General features: G+C 47.7%; 2 protein-coding genes, 1 long non-coding RNA gene and 2 other non-coding genes across 11 annotated transcripts; 3 read left to right on the plus strand and 2 right to left on the minus strand.

The window, feature by feature from the left end:
• The first annotated feature begins 2870 nt into the window (after positions 1 to 2870).
• On the plus strand, positions 2871 to 11098 carry Znf672 (zinc finger protein 672). 6 transcript variants are annotated; one of them, XM_052194512.1, is made up of 5 exons: positions 2871 to 2951; positions 6587 to 6851; positions 7077 to 7168; positions 8413 to 8450; positions 8532 to 11098. In XM_052194512.1, the coding sequence occupies exon 5, from the start codon at positions 8750 to 8752 to the stop codon at positions 10157 to 10159; it is 1410 nt and encodes a 469-aa protein (XP_052050472.1). In that variant the 5' UTR covers positions 2871 to 2951; positions 6587 to 6851; positions 7077 to 7168; positions 8413 to 8450; positions 8532 to 8749; the 3' UTR covers positions 10160 to 11098. The 6 variants fall into 6 exon arrangements, with proteins under 6 accessions (XP_052050472.1, XP_052050473.1, XP_052050476.1 ...); XM_052194513.1 differs by lacking the exon at positions 8413 to 8450; XM_052194516.1 differs by lacking the exon at positions 7077 to 7168.
• A 600-nt stretch (positions 11099 to 11698) lies between these two features.
• Znf692 (zinc finger protein 692) lies at positions 11699 to 19391 on the minus strand. Its single transcript, XM_052194509.1, has 12 exons — positions 19200 to 19391; positions 18708 to 18895; positions 18459 to 18490; positions 17410 to 17673; positions 16972 to 17020; positions 16767 to 16886; positions 16252 to 16470; positions 16092 to 16169; positions 15929 to 16007; positions 14799 to 14913; positions 12268 to 12367; positions 11699 to 12156 (listed from the first exon to the last, which is right to left on the minus strand). Exons 2-12 carry the CDS (start codon positions 18881 to 18883, stop codon positions 11811 to 11813), a joined length of 1578 nt encoding a protein of 525 aa, XP_052050469.1. The 5' UTR covers positions 18884 to 18895; positions 19200 to 19391; the 3' UTR covers positions 11699 to 11810.
• Positions 19392 to 21293: 1902 nt separating this feature from the next.
• Positions 21294 to 23383, minus strand: LOC127694128 (uncharacterized). 2 transcript variants are annotated; one of them, XR_007979789.1, is made up of 3 exons: positions 23164 to 23383; positions 22792 to 23041; positions 21294 to 21438 (listed from the first exon to the last, which is right to left on the minus strand). It is a non-coding gene; the product is annotated as an uncharacterized LOC127694128 (long non-coding RNA). The 2 variants fall into 2 exon arrangements; XR_007979790.1 differs by lacking the exon at positions 21294 to 21438 and having other exon boundaries at positions 22494 to 23041.
• Trnal-caa (transfer RNA leucine (anticodon CAA)) lies at positions 23112 to 23218 on the plus strand. The gene is made up of 2 exons: positions 23112 to 23149; positions 23173 to 23218. It is a non-coding gene; the product is annotated as a tRNA-Leu (tRNA).
• A 79-nt stretch (positions 23384 to 23462) lies between the features above and the next one.
• Trnae-cuc (transfer RNA glutamic acid (anticodon CUC)) lies at positions 23463 to 23534 on the plus strand. The gene has a single exon. It is a non-coding gene; the product is annotated as a tRNA-Glu (tRNA).
• Positions 23535 to 25929: the final 2395 nt, after the last annotated feature.

Here is a 25929-nt window from a genome sequence, read left to right on the forward strand (position 1 = left end):
AACTATCATCTTGGGCCACCCAAAATACAAAACACTAGCAAAAAAGAGGGGTGTTCATGTATCATTTTGATGATATCTGCTAGCAAATATAAGCAAAAAAGTTCTCCATAATTCTAATTATGCAGCACCCTGTTCAGAATGTCATTTAAAGTCATTGGGCAGGCCCCAGGTTTATAGTCACTAATAGTTAAAGCATTATTTTTTTTTATTTAAAAATTAAAGAAGGTAACAAAACTAAGTGGGATAGACCAATACATATATCTGGTTCAATGAAGTAGTTTCAGTTCTTAGATGTTCATAGATTTTGGTTCTAAATTTACTCTTAACTGTGCTTCATTCTTGAAAATAGTTTCTCAAATGAAGCCACTGGCATGTAAGGTGTGATCATAAGTTGAATAAGTGTCTCTAGGAAGGTAGGGCCTATGAGTCGGACACAATCAAATTTGTCTTGAATGTCAGATTGCAGCTCTGGGCATTCCATTTGAAACTTGGCAGGTGATGTAACAACTGAAAAGAGACAAGGAAGGTGTACAAAACAAAGTTTTCTGCTTCTCTTTTTCCTTACAGCACAATCTTTAAGCACCTAATTTGGCAATGTGTCTTTGTGTTTAATGCCTTTCAAATCATAGGCTTAAAAACCTTGCATGAATTCCCTGCAAATTAAGCAGAGTACCTTTTCAAAAAGTGTAGTCGGCTGTCCACTTTTCACTAAATAACTGTGTAATTTGTCTCTGGGGTTCTGTTTATTTTGCTGTGTGTGTGGGGGGGGGGGGTGTCTACTTCAGCAAGTGTAGAGATCAGAGGACAACTCTTAGAGGATTCTCTGCTGATACCTTGTGAGATCTGGGAATCAAACTCCCGGCCGTGAGGTCTATACACAGGAGCCTTTACCCACTAAGATATCTTTACAGTCCCAAGGCTGTGTTTTCTTTTGAGGCTAGAAGCCATGATAGGATAAAAATAATAGACAAGGAGTTATATTTACTTTTATTTGAAAATTGACAGGAAAATAGAAAACAAGGTTTGGGTCCTTCCATATCTCAGCTGCCTGTGCAACATGGAGGACCTAAAACCCAGCAGGAAATGTGTGGATTTGAACTGAGGTGTGGAAATGCCTTTAATCACTAAATAATACCGATCTTAATTTTAGAGCATGGTGGTCACACCTTTAGTCCCAGCACGGGGAAGCAGAGGCGAGTGGATCTCTTGAGTTCGGAGCCACCCTGGTATACATTGCAAATTCCAGGCCAGCCAGGGCTACATAGTGAGACCCTGTCTCCAAACCAAGCCTGCCTGTTCTGCAAATGGCAGGTTAGCAGCTCAGCAGTCACTGTCCTTTGCCCATCACCACAACCATCTGTAACATCTGGCAGGGCCAGGTCCACTGTCTGCACCTAGAAGATAACACCCTGGAAACCACCATAAAGCTGAACCTACGTGTATATACAAATATATTTGTGAGACGTTTAAGGCTGTTGTCATCTAAAAAGTAAACAGCTGTGAAGTTACAAAATAGTCACTCAGAGAAAGAAAGCGAGGGGAGGGGAAATGGCAGGAGGATCTGCATGAAGTGGGTACTGGGAGGGGGGCCTAATATTGTGATGTAAATTTGTAAAAAGTAAAAGAAGTGTTATTATCAGTTCCCAGTATGTATTATAAAGTCAAATGATTAAATATATTTATTTATGTATCTTACAAAAAATAAGATATACACAAGTTTTTAAGTTACACTTTTATTTCAGTAATGGTCTTAACAGGTAGTTTCATGTCTATTGCTGTAGTAAAACATCCTGACAGAGCAACTAAATGGAGCAAGACTATTTATCTTACAACTCTAGGTTATAATCCATTCCTGCGGAGGAGTCTCGGCAGCAGGAAGTTAGGACAGGTGGTTGCTCCACTTCCATAGTCACACAAAAAGCAAATGAATGCTTGACGCTTGTTGCTCTCTATCGCCTCCCAACACTGAACAGTGCAGAATCTAATCCATGACATGGTGCCTCCCACATTCCGAGAGCCTTCCACCTCATTGTAACCCAATTATGAAACGGTCTCCCAGGGCTAACCACGGGTCATCTCTACCCATATAATTCTCATTGACACTGTATTCTCAGGTGTTTTGATATTCTATCAACTTGACAAGACTAACCAATACAAGCTCTCAGGGTCTATGCTGACTAGGAACTGCAGCAGCATGGGGTAACCTTGAATTTCTGCTCCCGCTGCTCCACCTCTGGAGTGCTTGGATTCTCGAGTCTGCTTACCACCAATCTGTTTCGTGTGGTAATTAGCAAATAAACCCCGGGTCTCCGCTAGTCCAGCAGTCTGTCAATTGAGCTACTTCCCCAGCGGGTTTACAGTTTTGACTTCGGCGCTCTAAGCTGCAAGCGCTGGTTGGAAACCCTGGCTCTGAAAGGTTGGTCTTGTCTCCATTCACACCGAAGGCAGCTGGTCAGCAGAACAGGACTACCGCCGTCCCTGGCAATGCATCTGGACAGGTCGTTAATCTATGGGGAAGATTCATCAAGACAGCATCTGGACTGGCCTCACTGTACAGAAAGACACTAACGGTGACGGATGAGATTACCCTCCAGTAATCTGTACAGGCCTAACTCAGCTCAAGGTGGCACTGGGCTCGCAGCCCTTTACTCTGAGTGGCAGAAAGGGGCCCACGCGTGGACACCCCAAAGAGGAAGCAGGTTAGCTAAGCCTGGCCGGTGACACCGGGCACAGCTTGTTAACTCCGCCCTCCGCCAGAGCAGGTCAGCAGTGCGCTTGCGCGGGCTCGCTGCCCCCAGCTGCCCGTGGGGGCAGCGGACAGAGTGGGCCAATCAGTGTGCTGCCTTCTGGCCCCGCCCTCCACTGCACCCGCCCTTTCCTCCGCGCGCTGAGCCCTGCGCTGTCCACAACGCTTGAGGTGAACGCGGCTCGGAGCGGCCCTCCGACGACTGGTGAGGGGGCTGAGGGCCTCAAGGCCAGGCGGGCGGGGCCGCCGTCTCCCCTCAATCCGGGGTCGGGGGACCCGGACGGGAGGGCAGCGGTGCTGTCCGGCCGCGTACCCGGGAAGTCGCTCGCCTGACGGAGCGGGTCAAGGGGCGATGACGGCCTCCGGCCTGTAGTGACAGCTTCAGGAGACCCGGGAAGCGAGCGCTGCGCGCCGTCTTGCCTCAGCGCCCCGCAGTCTCGCGTCACTCGGGCGCCGGCGCCCGCCTGTGGTAAAGGCCGGCCCGCGTGTGCGTGCCAGCGCGGTGGGAAAGGATTCTTGGGGCGGAGCGAGAAGGCCAGAAAGACCTGGCAGGCTGTAGTGTGATAGGAGTGCGCCAGTGAGTAATGCCCCTGCCTCAGTCAGGGTCTGCCTAAATAAGGGCGGCCCTGCAGAGTAAACCGCAAGCACCGCACAACTCCCGTTCTCAGGTTTGTGACTGCTTTGACCTTTCTCTTTTTATAGAAAACTGTTACGGTTTCCTGTATTGAGTTATCCCAGGCTGCAGGTACAGGCAGCCTAAATCCTCAAGGTCACAGTTAGTCATGGAAGAACTAGAATGTGGATGCTTGCCTTTCTGGTTCCTCTAAGCAGGTTTGTCAACATCGAACGAAGCTCCCCATGTGAGATGTGTGCAGGCTACAGCAGAATTGGGGAGACACCTGCCATAGTTTAGATGCTGTGTGATTAGAGTCCTAGCTTTCAGGTTAGTGGACGTTAGTGGTTAAGTTAACGTCTTCCAAAAGCTCTTTACCTGACGGTACAAAAGACAGTTAGAAACAGATGAGAGAGAAATGACTGTTAAGGTGGTTAAAGATATCCAAGATAAATTTATCACCCCACCAGACTTCCCGCCTCTGCCTCAGATGTTTGCACTATTGTGCTGGGGTGCTATGAGATGAGACTGGGTAGACAGAAAGGCGATCTTTGGTAGAGTTTTAGGGGTGTTATGTTTTGTTTTTATAAACAAAATCTTTTTTTTTCTTTTCTTTTTTCTTTTTCTTTCTTTTTTTTTCTTTTTTTTTTTTTTTTTTTTTTTTTTTTTTTTTTGGTTTTTTTGGTTTTTTGGATTTGGTTTTTTGAGACAGGGTTTCTCTATAAACAAAATCTTAAGGAACAAATTCCTGTGTCGTTTTATTAGTTACCATAATTCAGGTAGTAAGATTGAGGACAGCTTGAAGCTACATTAGACCTTGTCTCCAAAGAAAGTATGACCTACAGTACAGGTAGTAGGTGAGAAAAGCCTGCCAACAAAAGACATGGAAGGCCTGGTTTTGGTTTAAGATTTATTTATGTGTATGTGTTTGGGCATATGTATGAGTACAACCATGGAGGGCAGAAGAAAGCAACAGGTCCCCTGGAGCTGCAGTTGCAGGCACTTGTGAACCACCCTAAATTGGTGCTGAGAATCAGCCAAAGTTTGGTCCTTTTCAAGAACAGCGAGCTGTCTTAAAATCACAGAACCATGTTACCAGCCCATGCTATAGGTTTTAGATGCTATCTAGTGACATAGCTTCTGAGTAAGTAGAAGATAATAGTCTCCTGCAATCGTAGGTCAGATGCAGAGGTGGGTGGTAAATGGCTATTACAAGGACTAGAGATGACACATGATGATTTAGGCTCTCCATCTGCAGCATTCCAACTTCATAACCAAGCAAGTTCTAATCACTCTGCAGAATCTTGAGGATATGTGTGGCTTTCCACAGGTTGTGATCCCAGCTCAATTATCCAGGGCAAAGTATATATAATGCATACAGTGGATAGAACCATAGAGAACAGATCTGAAAGAGCTAATACAGCCACTTGCCACAAAACAGCATTTTAAGTCTGCTTATATGTTGGTGGTCCCTTAAGATTCAATCACCTGCTAATGTCATAATTGAGTTTATGTAAGTAATTTCTGGGATAGTTACAATGATAAGTCCACATTTTCAGGATTCATCCCATTGTTAATTGACACATGATTATATATCCTTCCCTATGTTATGTCCAACTCATTAGAAGACCAAGAGAAATTGTAGTCTATTATCCCATGTTCTTTCTACGCCAAGATTTCTAGCCATCATGTACTTCAGCCTTGACCAGAAGGATAGAGGATAAGCGCATGCTATCTGTATTTTCTGGTACCTACACTCTGATTTATAGACTTCACAGATTTCACAATCTTTTTGAAATAAAAACTTTTGATTTATATTTGGATTGTGATCAGTCTTGGTTCATGAGATGGAGGCAGTTATCACTCCTACTCCTGCCAGCTTCTTCAATATGTCACACTGGTCATAAATCTTTCTATTCACATACTATCCAGAAAGGAATGAGTAATTGAACTCTACCTGATTTCAGAGATCATAGAACCTCAGGGACAACAGCATCTCTTAGCTTCCTAGAGTTAGGAAGAATCCAACAGAAAAGTCACTTTCCCTGGAAAGCCACACTCCACATTCCTACCTCAAGTTCCTGTCCCCTCGTTTAAGTTCCGTTACCTAGGCAAGGGACCAAAGATTAATGTAGCACACACAAGCTGAATCTTCAGGACCTAAGGAACATGAGAGTCCAGCCACCATTCTTGTCACTAGGTACACCGGTATGCTTTCAATATAACTAGACAAGTCCTTAAGAGACCCTCAGGTTACACAGGGGATGGGGAAGGTAAAGGATAGCCACCACCTCAAAGTACTGTTGACGATAAAAGGATTCACCCAAATATGTAGAGTCATGTATTGATGCTCATGACAGTAGCAATGGTTTTACGCAGATTAGCAATGAAAGGAGGTGTTGCAGTCACAGTTCTAACAAGGTCTTCTAGATGAACATTACAGAAACTTGTTTTCTAGAAAAGTAAGTCACATCCTTTGGAAGGGATAGTCAGGAAACTGATCCTTGGGAAATTGGGGGAATGACCCTCCATGCTTAGTGAAGTTCTAATGGTCAAATGGATTTAGCAACTTTGTTCCAACAACAGCCCTCTTGAGGAATCTGAGGTAGACTAAAATTCCTCTAAGTTGTTCAGAACTTGAAAGGGATTTGTGTGATTGTTCCAGTAGAAATAAAGCATTAACCATATTTACAATTTTGTGTGTGTGTGTGTGTGTGTGTGTGATGCTAGGGATTGCACCCAGGGCCTTGTGCATACTAGAAAACAATCCAGGTCATCCCTACCACTAAACATTGCTGATGAGATAGTTTGCTTATCATTTTTATCATTTTCATGCTAAAACTTTTAAATAAGTAAATGCATTTGAGCATCACAACACTTCCAGATGCTTAGTTGCTACATACAGCTTTTAGAAAACACAGCTCTAGAAGAAGGAAGAAGAGGCCCCTGGTCCTGGAAAGGCTCAGTGCAGCAGTGTAGGAGAATACCAGGACAGGGAAGCGGGAAGGGGTGGATTGGGGAACAGGGAGAGTGAAGAGAGCTTATGGAGCTTTTGGGAAGGGGGAATCCAGGAAAGGGGAAATCATTTGAAATGTAAATAAAGAATATATCGAAGAAAAAGAAAAGAAAGCACAGCTCTGGGCAGTCAAAATCAGTTTCATTCCTACTTGGTAAACAAGTTTTACATTAGCTTCGAAGTGTTCTAAGCATTATAATTTTTTTTCCAGGTTTCTACCCCAGGCATGGACCTATTTGCTTATGTAATGGGGTGAGGTAAAGAAGAGCCGTGAAAACGCCAAGCAGCAAGCTTGCATCTACACTCATGTCTGTTACAGGAAGAGATGGACTCTTATTTCATTTGCCCTTTATATGTATATACTTGTTGTGCATTTGGGTTACTTTCCTTGGGCGAGTTCCTTGGGAAGCACTGGCCTAGGAGAGGGTGAGCACCCAGAAGCATGGGCTGAGAGATGGCAGCCTCCCAAACCTCAGGTGAGTCAGAGAGTTGCTCTTGTACATTTGAAATCAGCCACTAGGTTTTAGTTTCATGAAGGAAAATATTCCTTAAACAATCATCACGTTTGGAAGGTAGAGGCAGGCAGTTCTCTGTGAGTTCAAAGCCAGCCAAGGCAAGATAATAAGACTCTGACTCAAAAATAAAATTACGGGGCTGAAGAGGTGGCTCAGTAGATAACAGTGCATACTGTTCTTCCATAGGATCCAAGTTCAGTTCCCAGCACCTACTTCAGGTGGCTCAGAGCTGCCTGTAACTCCAGTTCCAGAGGATCTGATGCCCTCTTCTAGTCTCTGTGGGTACCTGCACTGTGATGCATATATTCTTACAGAGGAACACATGCATACACGTAAAAATAAGATAAGTATTAAAATTAAATTAAAAATAGAAAGCTCCCCCTGAGGATTCAGAGTTAACTACTCTAAAGTTAGCTCTTTGGATATAAAGGTTTGAAAATCAACATTAAATAAGATATCTGGAATTTAAAATTGCCCAAAGGGGGTTGGGGGAAACACATAAAAAATAGAGTAGTATCACAGGTAAGATGAGTAGCAACTGGTAGCTCATGGCTCTATTCTCCCTTGGTTTTAATATTTGAAAATAACCATTTCAGAAATATCTTCCTCTGACCAGGTGTAGTGATGCACCCTTTTAATCCTAGCACTCAGAGACAGGTGGGTCTCTGAACATGGTAATGCATGCCTGTAATTCCAGTACTCTGGAGGCAGAGGAAGGTACATCTCTTGAGTTTAAGGCCAGTCTGACCTACAAAGTGAGCTCCAGGACATGCAGGACTACATAAATAGACCCTGCCTCAAAATTTAAAAAAAAATAAAAAAGTCTGTCCTTCCAGAAAAAAGGTACCAGAGTAGCATGTCTCTGGTGGTTCTTCTACCCTCCACAGAGGAACAGATCCTAAGCTCAAGTTTACTGTTAGCCACAAGGTTTCATCCACTTGCTTCCAGTTATATACATAAGGTAGAGGCCCAGACAAAAGGTTCTTCATGTGCTGGGCATGGTACATTTTCATTTCCCACAAAAAAATGACTATTGCCATTTTGTTTGCTTTTTTCATGCTGATCTGAGAACACACTTCATTAGAAGGTGTGTGATGTGCCATGCCTATAAAAACAAAGGCTGACTGATCTCTTACCTGGTTAACATTATTAGTGACAACTCCCTCAGGACCTGGGATCTATCACAAGCCCAGGATACCCAGTAAGAGGTATGGTCCTTAGATCAACATAGCTGTGTCACCCATTGGATCAGCATGTGTGACAGACCTATTTTCTAGTAGATAAAGGAGTCCCACCTGTGATACATTAGGAAATAGCCAAAGAGGGACGGAAAGTTAAGAATTCCCCAGGAAATCACACCGGGAGGAGGGGGGGAAGGGAGGGAGTAAAACAGGCCAGGCACTTCTCTTGGCCTCTCCGGCAATTTTGAGGATTCCTAGTTCTAACAAAGTAACACATAAGACACCTTGGAATCCATACCTGTTTCATGGACAGGTGTGCTCTGTCCCTCTTGCCTTTCCAGGTACTTCTGATACACCCCTCTGAATTTCTGGGACTCAGGTGGGTTTCCTCTCTTGAGAGCTAGACTGGCTAATATATTACAGACCTAAAGAGTTCAAGGTGCCTTTTCTGTGTCCCCAGCCAAAGTTGTTGCAGCCAGTGCTGAACTCGGAGTGACATCCCTACAGGGATCACAATAATGAGCCCAGCTGCAGTCTGCTTTTTGAACAGCCAGGACATATGCTCTTGAAAGAAGAAAGCCAGGAATCTGAAGAGCAGTTTTCAAGGCCAAAGCCTTTCCCCTTTGCTAGTTTCCAGGCTTTAAAACTATAAATTATTGAGTGGGAAAGACAGACATCATGTTCACAGCACCTGGCGTGTCTGCGACCCGGGAAAGACCTTATTCCTGCAGTGTGTGTGGCAAGAGCTTTCAGTATAGTGCAGTGCTGCTGCGGCATGAACGTGCCCATGGTGGCGACAAGCGTTTCCGCTGTCTAGAGTGTGGTGAGCGCTGTGCCCGAGCAGCAGACCTCCGTGTGCACAGGTGGACCCATGCTGGCCAGACCCTCTACATCTGCAGCGAGTGTGGCCAGAGTTTCAGTCACAGCGGCCTGCTGGATCTGCACCTGGGAACGCACCGGAGGCGTAGCGTTACCTACCCTTGCCGCCTCTGTGGCCGTCGCTTCCCTCACGTACCTGCGCTGCTGCTGCATCGGGTTCGCCAGCACCCACCTGAGAAGCCCCACCGCTGCCCTCTGTGTGCCCGCTCTTTTCGGCAGAGTGCTCTTCCTTTCCACCTGGCACGGGCACACCCTCCTGAGACCACCACTGCCACCACCCCTTCCCCCAGCACGCTCTACCACTGTACACAGTGCCCGCGGGCCTTCCATAGCAGTGCTGGGCTGCGGAACCATTCCCGCATCCATGTGGTCCCCAGCCTCAGTGACCCTGGCACTGAGGCCCATCGATGTGGCGTATGTGGTAAGAGCTTCAGCAAGAGTTCCACGCTCACACGCCACCTCCAGAGGCATTCTGGGGAAAAGCCTTTCAAGTGCCCTGAATGTGGCAAGGGCTTCTTGGAGAGTGCCACACTTGTGCGGCACCAGCGAACACACACTGGGGAGAAGCCATATGCGTGTAGCGACTGTGGACGCTGTTTCAGCGAGAGCTCCACGCTGCTGCGCCACCAGCGCAGCCACCAGGGTGAAAGGCCGCACGTGTGTGCCACTTGTGGCAAGGGCTTTGGACAGCGGTATGATCTAGTGGTGCACCAGCGCAGCCACACAGGGGAGAGGCCCTTCCCGTGCCCGGAGTGTGGCCGGGGCTTCACAGACCGCTCGGACCTCACCAAACACCTGCGCACACACACAGGGGAAAAGCCCTACCACTGTGAGCTGTGTGGCAAGCGATTCACCTGCATTTCCAACCTCAATGTACATTTGCGCAACCATGCAGGCCATAAACCACACAAGTGCCCAGAGTGCGGCAAGTCTTTCAGCGTTGCCTCCAAGCTTGCACTGCACAGAAAGACACATCTAGGTGAGCGGACAGCGGAGTGCTCAGAGTGTGGCAAATTCTTTAGCCATGGCCGGTCGCTATCACAGCACCAGCGGTCCCACAGAAGGGCTCGAGCAGCTGCAATGGCAGCCACCACCACCACCACCACTGTAGTCACTGAGGTGACAATAGGTCCTTCTCTCACGCTCACAGGGCCAACAGAACAGGAAAAATCAGGGCTCTTAGTATCCCCATTTCAAGAAACTTGCTAATAGGGCTCTAGTAGGTGGCTGGGTGAACACATTCAGTCCCAAGGAAGCACTCAGATGGTTTGAGAAGCCAGACCTGCTGTTGCTGCAGTGTTGCTAGCCATTCACCTAGCTTGCCTTGTTTCTAAATGGAATTCCCACCAGCTCTTCAATCATCCATCCTTGTATTCCCCCAACTCCTAGTATTAGGAGTCAGGGGACCAACATCACAGCCCTATGCAAGACAGACCAGGTGCTTGTGTTCTGTTGCTGCCACTCTGTTCTGTTATGTGGGCCTGAGCTCTATGCTGCCTCTTCAGGCAACATATTTAGTCAGGTTTCTTACTTTTCTGCCTGTTAATCTCTACTGATTTCTCTTGTTTGAGTCATAGTTGCAGAGGTAACATACAAGCAGTGTGGGAGAGCAGAATGGCTCCCTTCATTAAAGGACCAAGATCTGTGGCAAGTTTCTCCCTTGCAGAGGTAACCAGCATGCACGTAAATAGGCAGTCTTCAGCCTGGCCATCCATATGTCCTTTGACAAGATGCCTCTTGGGGCCCAACAAGATAGTTAGGCAGAAAAAGTACCTGCAGACAACCTGAATTTGATCCTTTGAATCTACATAAGTACTGTGGTACATGTGCACACACAAAGAATTGTAAATTTTTTTTTTCAATAAATGGCTCTTAGGACAGCTTTCTCTACCCAGGTAGGAAATGTTTGTCTTGGGATGCAGAAGACTGAGTCCATAAAGCCCAGTGATACTGTGTGAAACAAAAGAATATTTCCAGATGAAGCTTCAAGGCCCAAGAAAACAAGTTACCTGAAGCCCTGGGCAAGAGCAAGATGTAAAGCCTGGAATTAGTCAATGACTGCTTATAGCTGGTGATACTGTTACTTGCTTGGGTTTGTGACACCAAGAACCCCTTTGTCAAAATGAATTCCAAGTTTTCTTCCCTTTTGGTGGTGGTTTCTTCATTGCTGTGACAAAATGCCCAAGAAAATCAACTTAAAGGTTTATTTTGGCTCATGGTTTCAGTAGTGTCACTCTGTTGTCAACTGGCTCCAATTTGAGCCTGAACTAAATCAGAAAGACATAGGCTACCTACTCTGGGGAAAGGACATATGGGAAGGATACAGGCATGATTACTCTTCAAAAACACTTCCCCAGAGACTGTGCCTCACTGCCTAATAGCCTTCAGCCATGAACTTATCAAAGGATTAACCCATGGGCAAGTCAAGATCCACAATCCCATTACCTCTCAAAAACCCATCCATTGTAAACTATTTTGCTGTGGGGCTCAGTTCTCTATCAGAAGGCCAGACTGCAGGGCCTAACCAGAGGCAAATGCTAGACCAGACAGGATCATCTGCTTCCTGATCTAGTCTGCCCCTAGGCCAAGGCAGATGTTAACACTCTATAGGGAAGGTCTGTAAAGTGAGTTGTAAGGAAAGAAGTTGGGCATGTGAGTGGATCAGCTTCTATTGCATTCTGGCACACACTAACAGCCTGATTTCAAAAGACTCCCAGATTCTTAGATCTGTAGCACCAAAGCATACACTTGTGTAAAATTATATTTATTATTTCCTTGAAGGCTAAAGTCTGGTATCTGGAGCCCAATGGTACCCCACCCTCCACTGCATTCAAATATCCTAGTTCCTGGGAACCACCACCTAACTTTTCTCTGTGTTTCTGGGGTCTGGCACTCCAGGTGAAGAGATGGATGTTGAGGGGGCAGGATTAGAATCAGAAGAGGTAGAGAAGCCAACCCCCTCAGGAGATTGCAGAGGTTCAGGGGCAGAAATGCTGGTACTAGACCCCAAAGAGCCAGGTGACTCTTGTGCTGGGAGCAGGGCTGGGTGGCTTTTGCTACAGTGAGCTACCACACTATCTGGCTTCTCAAAGCGTTTGCCACAGAATTCACAGGGAAATCGCAGGGCAGCTGCAGTCTCTGCATGCTTGCGTCGGTGCCAGTTTAGGGAGGCCTTCTGGCGGCAAGTAAATCCACATATCTCACACCTGGAGCCAGAGATAGGAAGGAGCCTTGGTTCACCTTCACCTCCCTGGGGGTTCTGTTGCCCACTCCCTGGCTGCCAGATAATAGCTCCCTTCATAACCCCTGGAACTCACTGCAGGGGCTTCTCTCCTGTGTGGATTCGTCTGTGGATGACAAGGTTGCTGCTAGTGCGGAAAGATCGAGCACAGAATTCACAAATGTAGTCCCTGGTATCTGTAGGCACACAAAGGATACTCAGTTATCTGTCTTTAGGCTTTAGTCCACCGATTCCAATGGGTGGTGTCAGTACTGGGCTTAAGGAGTCTTGGGTCCTAATAGGCATATGGACCTGATTGATGCTAAAATTGAGTAGGATAGACAATGGGGTATCCAAACTGCATTCTTGTCACCCTTTGTCCCTAGCTCCTAGGGCACAGGCATACCTCCCCTATCTGGGGCAGGGCCTTGGGCTGGGTTTCTGTCAAAGGAGTAATGAATGGAGACCTAGAGCCTTATGTGGATAGGAAGTACCAAGTGACAGATATATATATGCCTAGAGTCAAAAGTTGGAGTTTCAGTAACAAGCCCCAATAAAACCCTCCACCCCCAAAATAAGAGTCTCCCATCCAGATGCATGTTCCACCTGCCACCACAAGTGCCATGTCTGCAAGAGGCCAGTATTCGCTCCTTTTACTGAACCTGCTAGATCCAACAGCGCTTGCCATCCATCCTTACAACAGCTCTCAGGCTGCTGTGGTTTCTCTCCAATGCCACAAAACCTAAATGCCTAGAGCAGAAACAGTCTCCTTGCTTCTCCTGGTACCCTTCAGACTGTCTTACCAGCTCTCTGAAGACCTAGTCATCATATAACACACTGCAGACTGTTCATCTCCATCACTCCCTTCACACCATAAGCTCTGACATCAAGTCCTCTACACCTGCCAGCCACAGTGCTGTTATTCAGCATCACTATACCCATTTCCTCATCACTTTATCCCCCAACTCTGCTCGGACACCACTACCAAGTACTATATTACCAGGCTCCAACCAGGACGTCCTGCCTTGTTCTGGAGTGACAATCTGATTCCAGGCCACCATCCATCATCCCTACTATCTTCTCATAGCCCCCTTCCCCTTCAGCTCAATTTTCACAACTGCCTTTATGGACTTCGTTCACATTACCAATCTGTCAGGCCCCTTAGCAGTACAAGCTTGAGAAAAGCCCAAACTCAAGCCAAATCTATCCCCTGGGCTGCTTGAAGATAAGCATGAGTGCTCAACCCTCCCTATGATCTTCCCTTTCACTGACTGGCTCTGCAATGTCCACTGTCCAGAATCCTGAAGACTATCTGCTGTCTCCCACATTCCCAGTTCAGCTTTCTTTCCCCCAAATCCACCAGTTAACTAGTACTCCTGCCCATATATATGAATATGTACATGTCTCCACCATGTCTTACAGAATTCATCTCTTTCTCATCAAACTCCACCCACCCTGGTGTCAGCAAGCCTTCCTTTCCTACTCTGCACCTTAAGCTTTTAGCCTTCCATTTAAGACCTTACTCCTCAACAGAGCAAGCTTCAACATCTCCCACTTCCCCAGCTCTGCTTGCCATGAACCCACACCACAGTGCTGTCATTCCCACAGCAGAGTTCGTCGCATTATCTGGTCCCCACTCCTTTCCTTGGCCTGCAGCTCTCGTCAACCTGTCCTCCCTCCTTCCTGGAGCACTTTCTACACTTGACTGCTCAAGTGCCACTTTCTTTGTCTACCTCTCTTTTCCTCAGGCCTGCCCTCTAAAAGCAAATGTACCACATCAAACCTCCCTCCCTCCCTGTGGGGGCATTCTCCAGCCCCATGGCTCCAAACACTTCCCACATGCTAGTGACAGATTTCTGCTCACTCTATAAATCCCATACTTAAATCTTGACATCTAATTAATATGTATTAACCCAAATTCCTACCCGGTGACCCTTTCCTTGCTTTCAGGAACTCATCACCATTTACCCAGCTGCCCAGGTTGGAATCTTCTGAGTCTCAATCTCTCTCTCTCTCTCTCTCTCTCTCTCTCTCTCTCTCTCTCTCTCTCTGCCAGTCTCACCTGTGGCTCATCCATCCTTTTCACACAGACCTTTTAACTAGCTAAGAGCCTCAACCACTGCTCACCAACTGTGACCAGCAAGCCCAAGTCATCATCAGTATACACTCATCTCTACTCATCTACAGCCCCTGACTCTCCACATAGCTGCTACATCCATCTCTGAAAGTCAAATTTCTCTCCACCTTAGAAAACCTCACAATGGTCTCATCTCCAAGTAGAAACCACATCATCCTTACTGTGGTCTTAGAGGCCTCCTCCCCATTCGTGGATCATGTAGATGCTTTGCACATGTGCTGCCTCTGTTCTTCAGTTCTTCATTTCACTGGGGTCTTGCTTGCAAGGCTTCTTTCACCACATAAGCAACATGTCCTTCCTGCTCTCCGCCCTCCCCTGCTTTCCCATCTCTTCATGGCCCTATGTGACTAGAGTACGCATTTCACTAGGGTCAGGTTACCAAGGACCTAGTTACAAACTCAAGCAGACATGGGCTTATAAGGCACACAAGCCCAAGGGATTTGAGTCCTCCCCAGGACAGCTGAAGGGGGTGGGGAGGTTCCCACACTCACCACTGTGTAGTTTCACATGCTCCTTCAGGTGCTTTTTAAAGTTGAAGGACTTTCCGCAAGCTGGCTCAGGGCAGCAGAATGACTTCTGGTGGATATGCTGGTACTTTTTGTGGTGCTAGAAAGTGGGTGACGAGAGAGGAGGCAAAAGGACGGCTGCCTTCCCAGGGAGTCTGACTGGAGCGGGGCGAGCAGGCGGGTTTCTCATCTCCCCTGGCTTCCCTGTCTGGGCCACCATTCCAGCCTCATCCTCACCTATGCCCTAGGAAGCACAGCTGTCCTATCACCCTGACCTAACTGCCCTCACCTGTCCCCTCTGGATGCCCACCTACTCACTTCCTTGCACACCATCATTGCAATGTCCACAGAGTTCCCTGTACAAAATGCCACTCCAAGTAACACTTGTCATCGTTTGTCCAACCTTGTCTGTCAGGGACAGACTATGGTTTATGTGAGCATGATGACCCACATTAATATGTGCTACAGTCTCTTGCTACTGCTATTAATACATACCAATGTGGGATTTTCTCCTGAGTCTGCTTTGGAAATACACAGGCCTTATAGGCTCTCAAAGGAGAGCACTGTTAAGGAAAAGGAGTTCTTTGGGGGTTTCTTGTTTGTTTGTTTTCTGTTTTCTTTTTTCAGTTTGGGTTGATCAAGGACCCAGCATATGACAGACACATGTTCTATCACTGAGCTGCCCCACCTGGCAGCTGGAGCTTCTACCTGAATTTCCCAATGAATAAGTCCTTCTTATGAGATCTGCTCACATCGTGGACTATGGGTGGCCCGGGATGGCTCCTGCATTCTAATCCTGTTTCAACAGTTAACTAGAGCAGCTTCTGCAGTCTCTACAGAAAGGCTCAAATCGGACCCGCTGATGCTCTTCTTAGGTCTCCCCTGACCACCTACACTTTACCATCCCTCTGGCCCTCCCTATACTCGACGTTAGAAGCCCATAATAACTGTGAAGCAAGGGCCTTTCCCTCTACAAAGGCTGTATGTGTTGCCTTTGCACATGCTAGACAACTGCACTACGACTGAGCCGTATTTACACCTCAACCCGGGCTGTCTTTCCCTCAGCTTCCACCCCAACCCCCGTGGCCATGCAGGCCTCAACCTGGATCCCTCACATTCAAATATTGCCGGTTGGAGAAGATCCTTCCACAGCCAGGGAAATCACAGGGCATCAGCTCTCTTTTGGCAGCTTTCCTGGGGGAGGAAAATGGAAACAGGATTCCTGCCTGCTCTGCCTCACTCCTGACCCTCCCCAGAGTCCCATCTCCCCAGTCCTACCTAATTCTCCTGAGCCCAATCTGGGCAGTATCCTCATCCCAAGTCGGATTCGGAGCAGACTGGGCCTGACTCCCAGGGCTATGGGTAGCAAAGAAGGAGCGAGGGCCTCAAGGGTGACACGTCCCAGGACACCCCTGCCCTGTTTCAGCCATCAGGTTACCTGTCCAGAGACTCAGTCATTTGCAGCTCTGCAGGCACCTGAGGGGTCCCGCTGAGTTCCAGCCGCACCTCAGTATCTGATGTTAGAGCAGCTGGAGAGTCCAAGGAGGCAAGAGCAGCACAGGGGGTGGGCAGAGGTACGGGTACTGGCGGGACCTCCCCCTCCTTAGGTGTGTGTGTAACAGGGGACGGAGGTGGCCTAGAGACATCTGGTTCACTGCTGGAAAGAGAAGCAGGAGGAGGTCATTATCCCCCTGGGCATCAGTCACCTCTAACCCCTACACAGAAAACTCCCCCCTCCCACAGCCCATTCTGCCGCTCTCAGCCTCCCCCAGAGCCTTACTTCATCCCTTCCCACATCCCCGATTCAGAGGCTAAAGTTCACTTTCCCCAGCATCTGCCCTGCCCGCCCCGCAACAAGACGGTCTCTCCAGTTGGCACATCTCTGAATTATATAGCCAGCTGCCTCCCCCCCTCTCTCAATCTGTTCCAAGTCCTCCCTCAATCCCAACTGGCTCATCTGAGGAGGAGCTGTAGGTCCATGGGCTGGCGTCACTGAGAAGCTCTTCCTCCTCCTCTTCCACATCCTGATCCTCTCCCAGGGGTGGGTCGGTCTCCAGTGGAGAGTCTACTCTCCTGCAAGCTCAAGGAAGACAAGCCTGAAAACCTGCCCCTCCCCCCTCCCCCTGTGCAGGTCTGTCCTGTCCCTCACTCTCCTCACCTGGACAGCCTGGCTTCTTGAGTCCTCTCTCGCTGCTCACATTCCAAGCCTGTTGGCACAAGCAGGTCATAAGAGAAGGAGGCCTATACTCAAAGACTGAGGACAGTCTCTTCCCAAAGGATCCTGGTTTGTTTGGCAGTGCTCTTTACAAATGAATTCTCTTCTAAACCTTATCTCTAGTTTCTGTCAAAGGCGGCACACCATCACTCCACACTTCTGCTTCCCATTCCTAGCAATGCATGTGAGGATCTATTTCCTTGCTATCATAAAGAGATCATTACTCCAGCTCTTGGGAGGTGTAAGCAGGACCAGGCTACCCAGCTCCAAGAGACCATACCTCAGCATAATAATAAAAAAATAATAATAATAATAAATTAACAACTGAAGAGAGGATTGGAAAGTGTTTTTCTTCCTCGGCAGCACTTTTTCCTCACTCACCTTCGGCTTCCTGCTTCCTCCTGGCCTCTGAGCACCAGGTTCTCTCAGCAGTGTGTGTGAGAGGGGCCTGCTTAGGCACGTCTGAAGGGGTAGGAATCAAAGAGGGTTCCCAGGAGAACGTGTGGCCTGCAGAGCACTCCCACACAAGCTCCCCATCTCCACCTCCAGGCCCCCGGAGCCCAGGCACTAGGCTGCACTCCCGGCTGTGTGTATGAGACAGGAGTACCAGGTACTGCAGACCCTTCTGAGGCACAGGCTCTGGACCTGAAGGTAAGAAGAAGATGGAAACCCTTCACCCAGAAAGGCACTCAAGCCATCAGAGTCCTCTAAACCTCAGTCCAGGTATGTCATCGGTTTGTTTGTTTTTTTCTAATCATTTTTTTAAGATGTATTTATTTTATGTATATGAGTACACTGTAGCTGTCTTCAGACACACCAGAAGAGGGCATCCGATCCCGTTATAGTTGGTTGTAAGCCACCACGTGTTTGCTGGGAACTGAACTCAGGACCTCTGGAAGAACAGTCAGCCCTATTAACTGCTGAGCACTCCTTACTGTCTCTCCAGTCCCTGACATCGGGTTTTTTTTTTTAAGCATTCTTTTGAAAATGTTTTATTTTTAAATTTTAATTAGCTTCATGTATCTGTGGATGGGTATGCGCACATGCGTGCAGGTGCTCCTGGAGGCTAAGAGTGTTGGATCTCCCTGCAGCTGGAGCCTCCTGCCACAAGGGAAAGGAAGAAAGGGAATTTGGGTTTTCTGCAAGAGCAGCACACCACCCGGCCATCACTTCTGCCCCTGAGGAGTTTGCGGGTCTTGTTTTTATTTTCAGCCTAGATGCACAGCTGTTTGTTGTTTTGTTTTTGTTTAGAGCCGGGACAAACACGGCCAAAGGTCCTGAGACAAAGCCCCCTTCCCAAAGGCTGCTGCACTGCAGCAGGCTTATTTCGTACTTGTCCTCTTCCCCAGCCCAGTAGGAGCTTCTGATCCAATTCTCTGGAGGCAGAAATTTCTGGGATACGCCACTACCTGTTAACATCTTTTACCTACCTGCACAGAGGACACAGCCTGGAGAAGTGTACCTGCCAGAGAAGAGCTTGGTGTCAGCGCAGAGCCAGCCACCCTCAGTCCCCGGCACTCACACACTTAGGGGGCCAACCCTACAGACCTCCCATTCACTGGGGCTGTGCGGGGAGGAGCAGGCCCACCCTGCCCAAACGAGAAACCCAAAGCTGTAGGGACCGGCTTGGGCTTGGGGCTGTGCCTCAGTGCCCGCCTCAGTCCCTCCCGGCCCCTAACCGGTCCAACAGGAACTTGGCGAGCTGGGAGTGCAAGGAGAACCCCAGCCGCTCCTTGAGGAGGCACCACTGTTCCATGTGACCGCCCAGGCGGATGCGGCACTTGCTGCGGCGCGCGTCCAGCTGCCTGCGCTTCTCCCGCCGCCGGCGGGATGCGTCTGCCACCGGAGAGGCCATAAGCGCCCGGGCCTGCGGGGGGAACGAGCGAACGTGCTGTCGTCGGGGCGTTCCGGACAGACGCCGCAATGAATGGGGAGACCATAGTGCCTCCGCAGCGCTCTCGGGTCCAGCCACCCCTTCTTAGAGCCATGCTGGACTCTCGGAGCACCGGGATCGCAGGCAGGGGAAAAGACTTCGACTGGAAACTTGCGCTCCTTGTCTGGAGGCGGCCAGCTCTGCGTGCATCCGCGCCTCGGCCTTCTCACTGCCTCCCTTACAGGGGCAGCCCACCCAGTGCTGCCAGGGCACCGGGCCAACCCTCGTGGGGTCTTACCTGCACGCCCCAACCCGCCTCTGCTCAGACTGCGCCTGCGCCTCTCGGACCCGCGTGCTCAATCCGAAAGCCACAGAAGGATCGGGGCCCACCGCGCGCGCGCCGCCGCTGTTTCTCCTTTAAGAAGAAACCGTCCCCTTCGGCGTCAGGAGGCTGCGGCCTGGACTTGCAGCGGGAAGACAGTTGCCTGCGCCTGCGCGCTAGGAGCCCCGTGCAAAGCCCGCCGGGATTTGTAGTTAGCCTTGGTCCTGAACAACTGTCTGAGATTTCTGTTGCCACCTCTCCTTCTATTAACATCTCTGTCTATCAGTTGCCACCAAGCAAACGCGAGCTGCAGCATCCGCCAGCTGAAGCCAACTATAGTCCGTCCTGAACCGCTAGACCACCCTCCATCTGCACCCATAACCTGATACCATTCACTACACTTTGTGCAGACTCTGATTTCATATCATCTACAAATGGCTCTGATATAGTTCTTTCCATCGAGCGACCGCAACGGCTCTTGCCAACAGCACTTTTTTGTTTTCTCTTTTGCTTGAAACAAGGTCTCATATAATTCAGGCTGGTCTCCAACTCACCGTGTAGCCAAGATAACCTTGAACTCCTGCCTCCACTTTTGAAGTACTGAGATCACAGGCAGGCATCTCTCTCTGCTGCTAAATGAAGTGACCAATTCCGTTGCCTCTCTGTCTACAGTGAAAAAGAGTTTTCACTTTCTCCTCCTCTGCCTTACATTCATCTCACTTTCTTCTTAGCTTTACTCTCAAACTTTGTCCACTCCTGGTTTCCTCCTCTCGGCTGGCTCCTCCTCTCTCTTAGATCTTTCTATGTTACCAAAAGATGGACTGTATTAGGCTCAGGTCCCTGGCAAGCCTCTCTTTTAGATATTCTCTTTGGGGTCGATGTAATTAGATCACCCATTGATTGATGTTTCTGGCTAACCTTGTGGGATTCCAGACTCTCCATGGTTAACTCAGCTAATATACTTCATGTATATAAAGAATTTCCAGTAGTGCCGAACAGCCTGGGAGCTCAAACCTCACTCCAAGCCACTTGCACTATTGACTGTTTACTGTAGCAAATCACTACAAACTTGACAACTCAAACCAGCAGAAATGTACTCCCTTACACTTTTGGAGGTCAAAAGGTCAGCACCGAAAGGCCAGCAGAGCCACATGTCAAGCAAGAGTTCTAAGAGAACTTTCTCTTTGCCTTTTCTGTCTTCTAGTGGAGACTTGCATTCCGTGATGTCTGGCTATATCATATCAGCTTCTGACCCCATGGTCACACAGCCTTGTTCTAGTACAAGCCTTCCTCTTCCTCTTCTTCTTTCAAACACACAGTCCACTTGGCTAATCCAGAGGATCTCCCATTTCAACACCTCAAACAATTATATCTGCAAAATGTTTGCTACAAAAAAGCAACTTTCACATATTCCAGTAGTTACAGCATGGGTGCTTGGTGAAACTATTTTTCAGCACAAACGACCCGATCGTTATAAACTGTTGAGGTATCTCATCGGAGAAAGGTGCTTGCTGAGCAAGTCTGGGGCCTCAGTTTAATCCCTAGAGCCCACCATAAGGCGGAAGGGGAGAATGGCCTCCTTCAGACTGTTCTCAAGTCTCCGCAAACACTAGGCTTGACCAAGATGCATACGCACAAAATAATCATTTTTATTTTTAGAGACCATCAGAACCTGTGGTGGTGCACACCTTAATCCCAGCACCTAAGAGGCAAAGGTAAATGGATCTATCTCTGTGAGCTCCAGGCCAGTCTGATCTACATATCAAGTTCTAAGCTGGCCAGGGATATAGAGAGAGACGCTGACTCAAAAAAAAAAAAAAAAAAAGTAAAACTTAAAAAGTCTTCTCTTTATGAAACTTGGAAAAAATGGAGTAATAGTTAAGAGTGCTTACTGCTCTTATGGACAACCAGAGTTGGTTGCCAGACCTCACACCAAAGAGATCACAAGTCACCTATAACTCCAGCTCTAGGGGATCCAACACCCTTTTCTGGACTCTGAGGGTACCTACGTTTGTATCCACAAACTCCCACACAGACACACCCCACAAAAAAAATTTTTTAACTGAGAATTTTGTTTATTGCAGCCAGGCATGGTCACCAGATACAGTGGTGCACACCTTTAGTCCCAGGACTCAGGGAGAGGCAGGAAGATCTCTGTGAGTTCAAGGCTAGCCTCAAAGTGAATTCCAGAACATCCAGGGCTATGTAGAGAGATCTGTCTCACAAAAAAAGGAAAAAAAAAAGGAAGAAAATTTAAAAAGGCAAGAGAAGAGAAGAAACAAAAAGAAAAATAATTTATTCTCTGTCAGGGAAAAAAAAAACAGCTTCAAATAAGAAGCCATACGTTAAGCATCACCGTTTATTGAACTTACCCACATCTATTGGCAATCTCTTTACACCATGTATTCATTCATTCATTCATTCATTCATTTTGGCTACATGGGCTACTTTTAAAAATCTCTTCAAACCCTACTCGGTGTGGTTTTATAACATCCTACGACTCCATCATTAACCAACTTTTAGTTAAGCTCCTCTGGGCCCTTTGACTAGGCCTGAATCTTGGCGCGCACCTGTCTTGGGCTAGCCATCCTCCTGGATTAGTCCACGGAGAACTCCCTCAGTCAACCTTGCGCTGAGAGATGGCCTTTTGTCCAACGAACGAACATCAAGTTCCTCGTTCCTCACCTTTGACGTCTAAGGCCTTGATTTGGTTTTTTGGAAGAATTCTGTGGGATCTGTTTAGTGACATTGACATCTGCTCTTAAGAACTTTCTGCCCACTCTGGCCGCCGTTTCCTTGGTTACAAACCCCCAGCTGTCTTTGCTAGATTTAAACAGTCTTTCTCTCTGCTTCTGCAATAGTCTTTATAGAATAGCTTTCCTCACCATTTGAACAAGGGCAGGATATTTTCCTTAGCATCATTCATTAACTGAATAAAATCTTGGGGTGTGTGTGTGTGTGTGTGTGTGTGTGAGAGAGAGAGAGAGAGAGAGAGAGAGAGAGAGAGATGGTTGAATGGGTCACGTGTAATTGTTTTCCTTTTTTATTTTGTTTTTGAGACTAGTTCTCGTGTTTCCAGAACTCACTGTGCAGCTAAGGATAACACTGAACCAATCCCAGCGCCTCCACCTTGTGCCTGTATACATTAGTTTTTGAGAAATGTTTTATCAAAAGAAAATTGCCTCCTCAGCTATTCTAACTCATCTACCTTTCATAACTTCGTGCTTTGTTTTGTTTTGTTTGTTCGTTTGGTTTGGTTTGGTTCCGTCGCCGGTTGCAAAGCTGTGTTTATTAACTCCTTCATCAGCTCACCAGGGCAGAGGGAAGGTTGGGGGTAAGTGGAGGAAATAGGGAGGCAAGGATGAAGAAAGAAGTTGAGGGGAGAGGGAAAAAAAAACAAAAACAAAAAGACAAAACAGGAAGCACGGCTGGTCTCAGAGGACGGTGTTCAGAGGAAGGCCCTCCGCCAGCGGGGCTATGATTGTTCTGCAGGGCGGTGCGTGATCCTCCCTGTGCAAGCTAAAGCACTCAGGGAGGTTGGGACGGCCGCTGCTGGAGCGACGCTCACCTAACCCAGGTCGCTCGGAGCGGAGCGGGAAACGCAGCCTGACCTCCGGCAGTTCCCCGAACGCTGGGTGCGTTTGCGGGGGAGCAAGAGTTGCGGTGCGGTGCTCGGCTGCAACTCCATAGCCTCCGTGCTGCAATCGTCTCTCCCTGAAGTGCGTTTTGGGGTTCACAGGCAGCGATTGCATAAACTCGCTGTCCGGCGCTGGCCTCCAATCTTCTCCCTTCAAGCCAAGAAGCCAGCAGTTCCTACACTGGAGACAAAGAACAGCGTCAGCTGCAGCACAGGCTTCAGTAGGAGTAGAGCGAGCAGCTTTACAGAGTGTCAGGATGGCCGAGTGGTCTAAGGCGCCAGACTCAAGGTGCTAAGCCTTACCTGCGGGTGTTCTGGTCTCCGAATGGAGGCGTGGGTTCGAATCCCACTTCTGACACAGCTCTTTTTATTTTTTTTCTCTTTTTAAAAAGTGCGCTTTTTATTTTCCTCCGTTCAGGAACTCATCCCTCGCCTACAAGATTCCTCACAGCTTCCAGCGTGTCGCGTCCTCCCCGGCATCTGGGCATCTGGTTACCTGGTCCGCTTAGTTGCCTAGTTTCTGGTTCACAAGCGGAACTGCAGTTATTCGTCACCATTGTCGTCACCTAGTCTAGTGCCTCCAGAGAGCATCTACTATCTCTTCCCTGGTGGTCTAGTGGTTAGGATTCGGCGCTCTCACCGCCGCGGCCCGGGTTCGATTCCCGGTCAGGGAAGTACTTGTTTTTTTTTTATTTTCCCGATTTTTTTTTTCCAAGTTTCATTATTTACGAAAGATCAGACCAAAACTTTAAGAAATACAGCTGAGATCGAATTTAGTAACTTTCTGTTTTAACAGCCATACTGCACTTACTGCACTTGTGAACACCAGCACGCAGCCAGACAGGCTTTGACGCTGAAATACTGTGTCTTCAGAAGCACCCAAAGCAACACTCACCGCGCCCTGTCCCCCCCTTAGAACCAGCGGCCCCCAAAGCTACTCCCAGGGAGGGGGCCCTCACAGTAGCTCCGGAGGAAGGACGTTGCCCCCTCTGCCCGCACTTGCCTATCGAGTTAGAAAACACATAGGAATAATTAGAACCGCGCTTCGAACACTGGTGTTCTCTAACCTAGAGTCGATCCTGGTCAATATTTCGTCACATTCTTCGTCTCACTAAAAATAGATTATTGATGATAGGTAGACAAACAGATGACAGACAAATAATAGATAGACAGATGAGAGATTATTGATAGACAAACAGAGGATAGAGGAACAGATCCGTGAATAGATGATTAGCAAAGGGATGATAAATAAATGATAGGAGACTGGCAGACAATAAGCAGATAGATAACTAATAAAAGGTGATTGGTAGACAAATGATAGGTAGATGAAAGATGGATTCTCAGGGGTCCATCTCACCGTCCTACTGTTTGAAAACTGTCCACTGTTACTTCACTCAGACACCTAAGACCATGGGCATCAGCACTTCCTCCTAGCGTTTGCGGGTTAGAGCGAAACTTCAATCAAAACTCCTCCTGGCTGTGTCTACAGTGCCCTCCACAGCGGCTCCTGCTGTTCATTGCAGGAATTTCCATCGCCTGTGGAAAATAATTGAGGATAATTGAGAATTAATTGAAGTATTTAAATAGTATATATGTTCTAAATTACAGGCCGCTTTTCTCCCGCCCCCCGTCCCCCGTCCCCCGCCCCCCCGTGCTGAAGCTCAATCCAAAAGCCTCCTGCGGAGGAGGCACCGCTCCTCAGCGAACTGCTACATCTGCAGGCCTCTTGTGTTCGGTCCTTAACATCTCTAACATCTTCAGAGGATTGTGAGTCTGTATGAGTAATTTCTGTTGCTTTCAGCTGAAGTATTCATTTCTCACTAGGCACCTTTTCTAGCTGTCCGGGACTGTGTTGTGTCTACAATGTGTGCAGGGACTGTATGAACAAGCAAGAACTATACTGTCTTTTCTATCAGGGTTCAATAAGACAAGGGAAACACATAAGAATTTTTTTAAAATAATTTTTAATTATGTGTATACGCATGCACACGTATAGGCGCGTGTGAGTGCAAAAGCCTCTGGAGGGATTGGGAGCCTCCTGACACGGATCCTGTGCTAGCAGACACTGATGCTGCAACCTCTCAACCATCTTTCCAGCCCCCAAAACATCATTTTAAAAAAATGGAAAAAAAAATATCATTTGCCCAAAAAGCTCCCAATTTGTCCTGAAATGAACAGCTCTGGGTGCTCCGGCTGCAGACTGCTCACCAACAGCGCTGCTTTAAGTTATCCAGTTGTATGAGCTTGCAAGGCTGAGCTCTGACCCTGGGTGTTAGCAGCAAAAAGCCAGTGGAGACCCCCTGAGTGCCTGCTTGTTCACTTTGACATAACTGTGCACCCTTCTGCAACAGTAAACCCTTTGCCCTGCCAAAATACCTGGGGTTATGCAATCATTTTCTTGAGAACTCCAAACTTATTTCTACCCTGTTGAATTCCAGGCCAGTCAGAGCCACATAGTGAGTTTTCCTGCTGAGCTTTAAAGATTGATTTATCAAAATATTTGTTTTATGTATATGAGTATACTTTGTGAGCCATCAGGACCTCTAGCCCTGTTCATTCTGGCCCAAAGACTTATTCATTAGTATATCTAAGTACACTGTAGCTATCTTCAGACACACCAGAAGAGGGCGCTATATCTCATTACGGATGGTTACGAGCCTCCATGTTGTTGCTGGGATTTGAACTCAAGACCTTTGGAAGAGCAGTCAGTGCTCTTAACTGCTGAGCCATCTCTCCTGCCCACCTATTCTTATCTTGTGCCCTGTTTCTGGGGTGTGGCCTTGCCTGGTGTGGCACACAGCACAGGGCAGCTGTGTTTTGATCTCCGGGAAGAGCGAAGCAGATGAGATCCTAGAAGGAAAAAAAATAATTATAGGTATGTTTAAAGAAACGAAAGAGGCTGAAAATAAGCTCCTGAGTGAATTCCAAGACAACACAAACAGTCAAGTGAAAAACAGATTAAATCAATACAATGTATAAAAGAGGAACTCAGCAGAGAGAGAGAGATGCTTAAGAGAAAACGAACTGAAATACTGGATATGAAGAACACAACCAATCAAAAACGGTGCT

This window comes from Apodemus sylvaticus, chromosome 10 (assembly GCF_947179515.1).
Source record: "Apodemus sylvaticus chromosome 10, mApoSyl1.1, whole genome shotgun sequence".
In the NCBI taxonomy this organism is placed as follows: Eukaryota; Metazoa; Chordata; class Mammalia; order Rodentia; family Muridae; genus Apodemus; species Apodemus sylvaticus.

Bases quoted from the DNA above. Each gene is read 5' to 3' on its own strand.
- Znf672 (XM_052194512.1), top strand. From the start codon at position 8,750: ATGTTCACAGCACCTGGCGTGTCTGCGACCCGGGAAAGACCTTATTCC.
- Znf692 (XM_052194509.1), bottom strand. From the start codon at position 18,883: ATGGCCTCTCCGGTGGCAGACGCATCCCGCCGGCGGCGGGAGAAGCGC. The intron at 16,471-16,766 runs GCCAGTTGGGAT...TTCTCTTTCCAG, and splicing joins TACAGCTCCTCCTCAGATGA to CAGTGAACCAGATGTCTCTA. The intron at 16,008-16,091 runs GTAGGACTGGGG...TTCCTCCCCCAG, and splicing joins ATTGGGCTCAGGAGAATTAG to GAAAGCTGCCAAAAGAGAGC.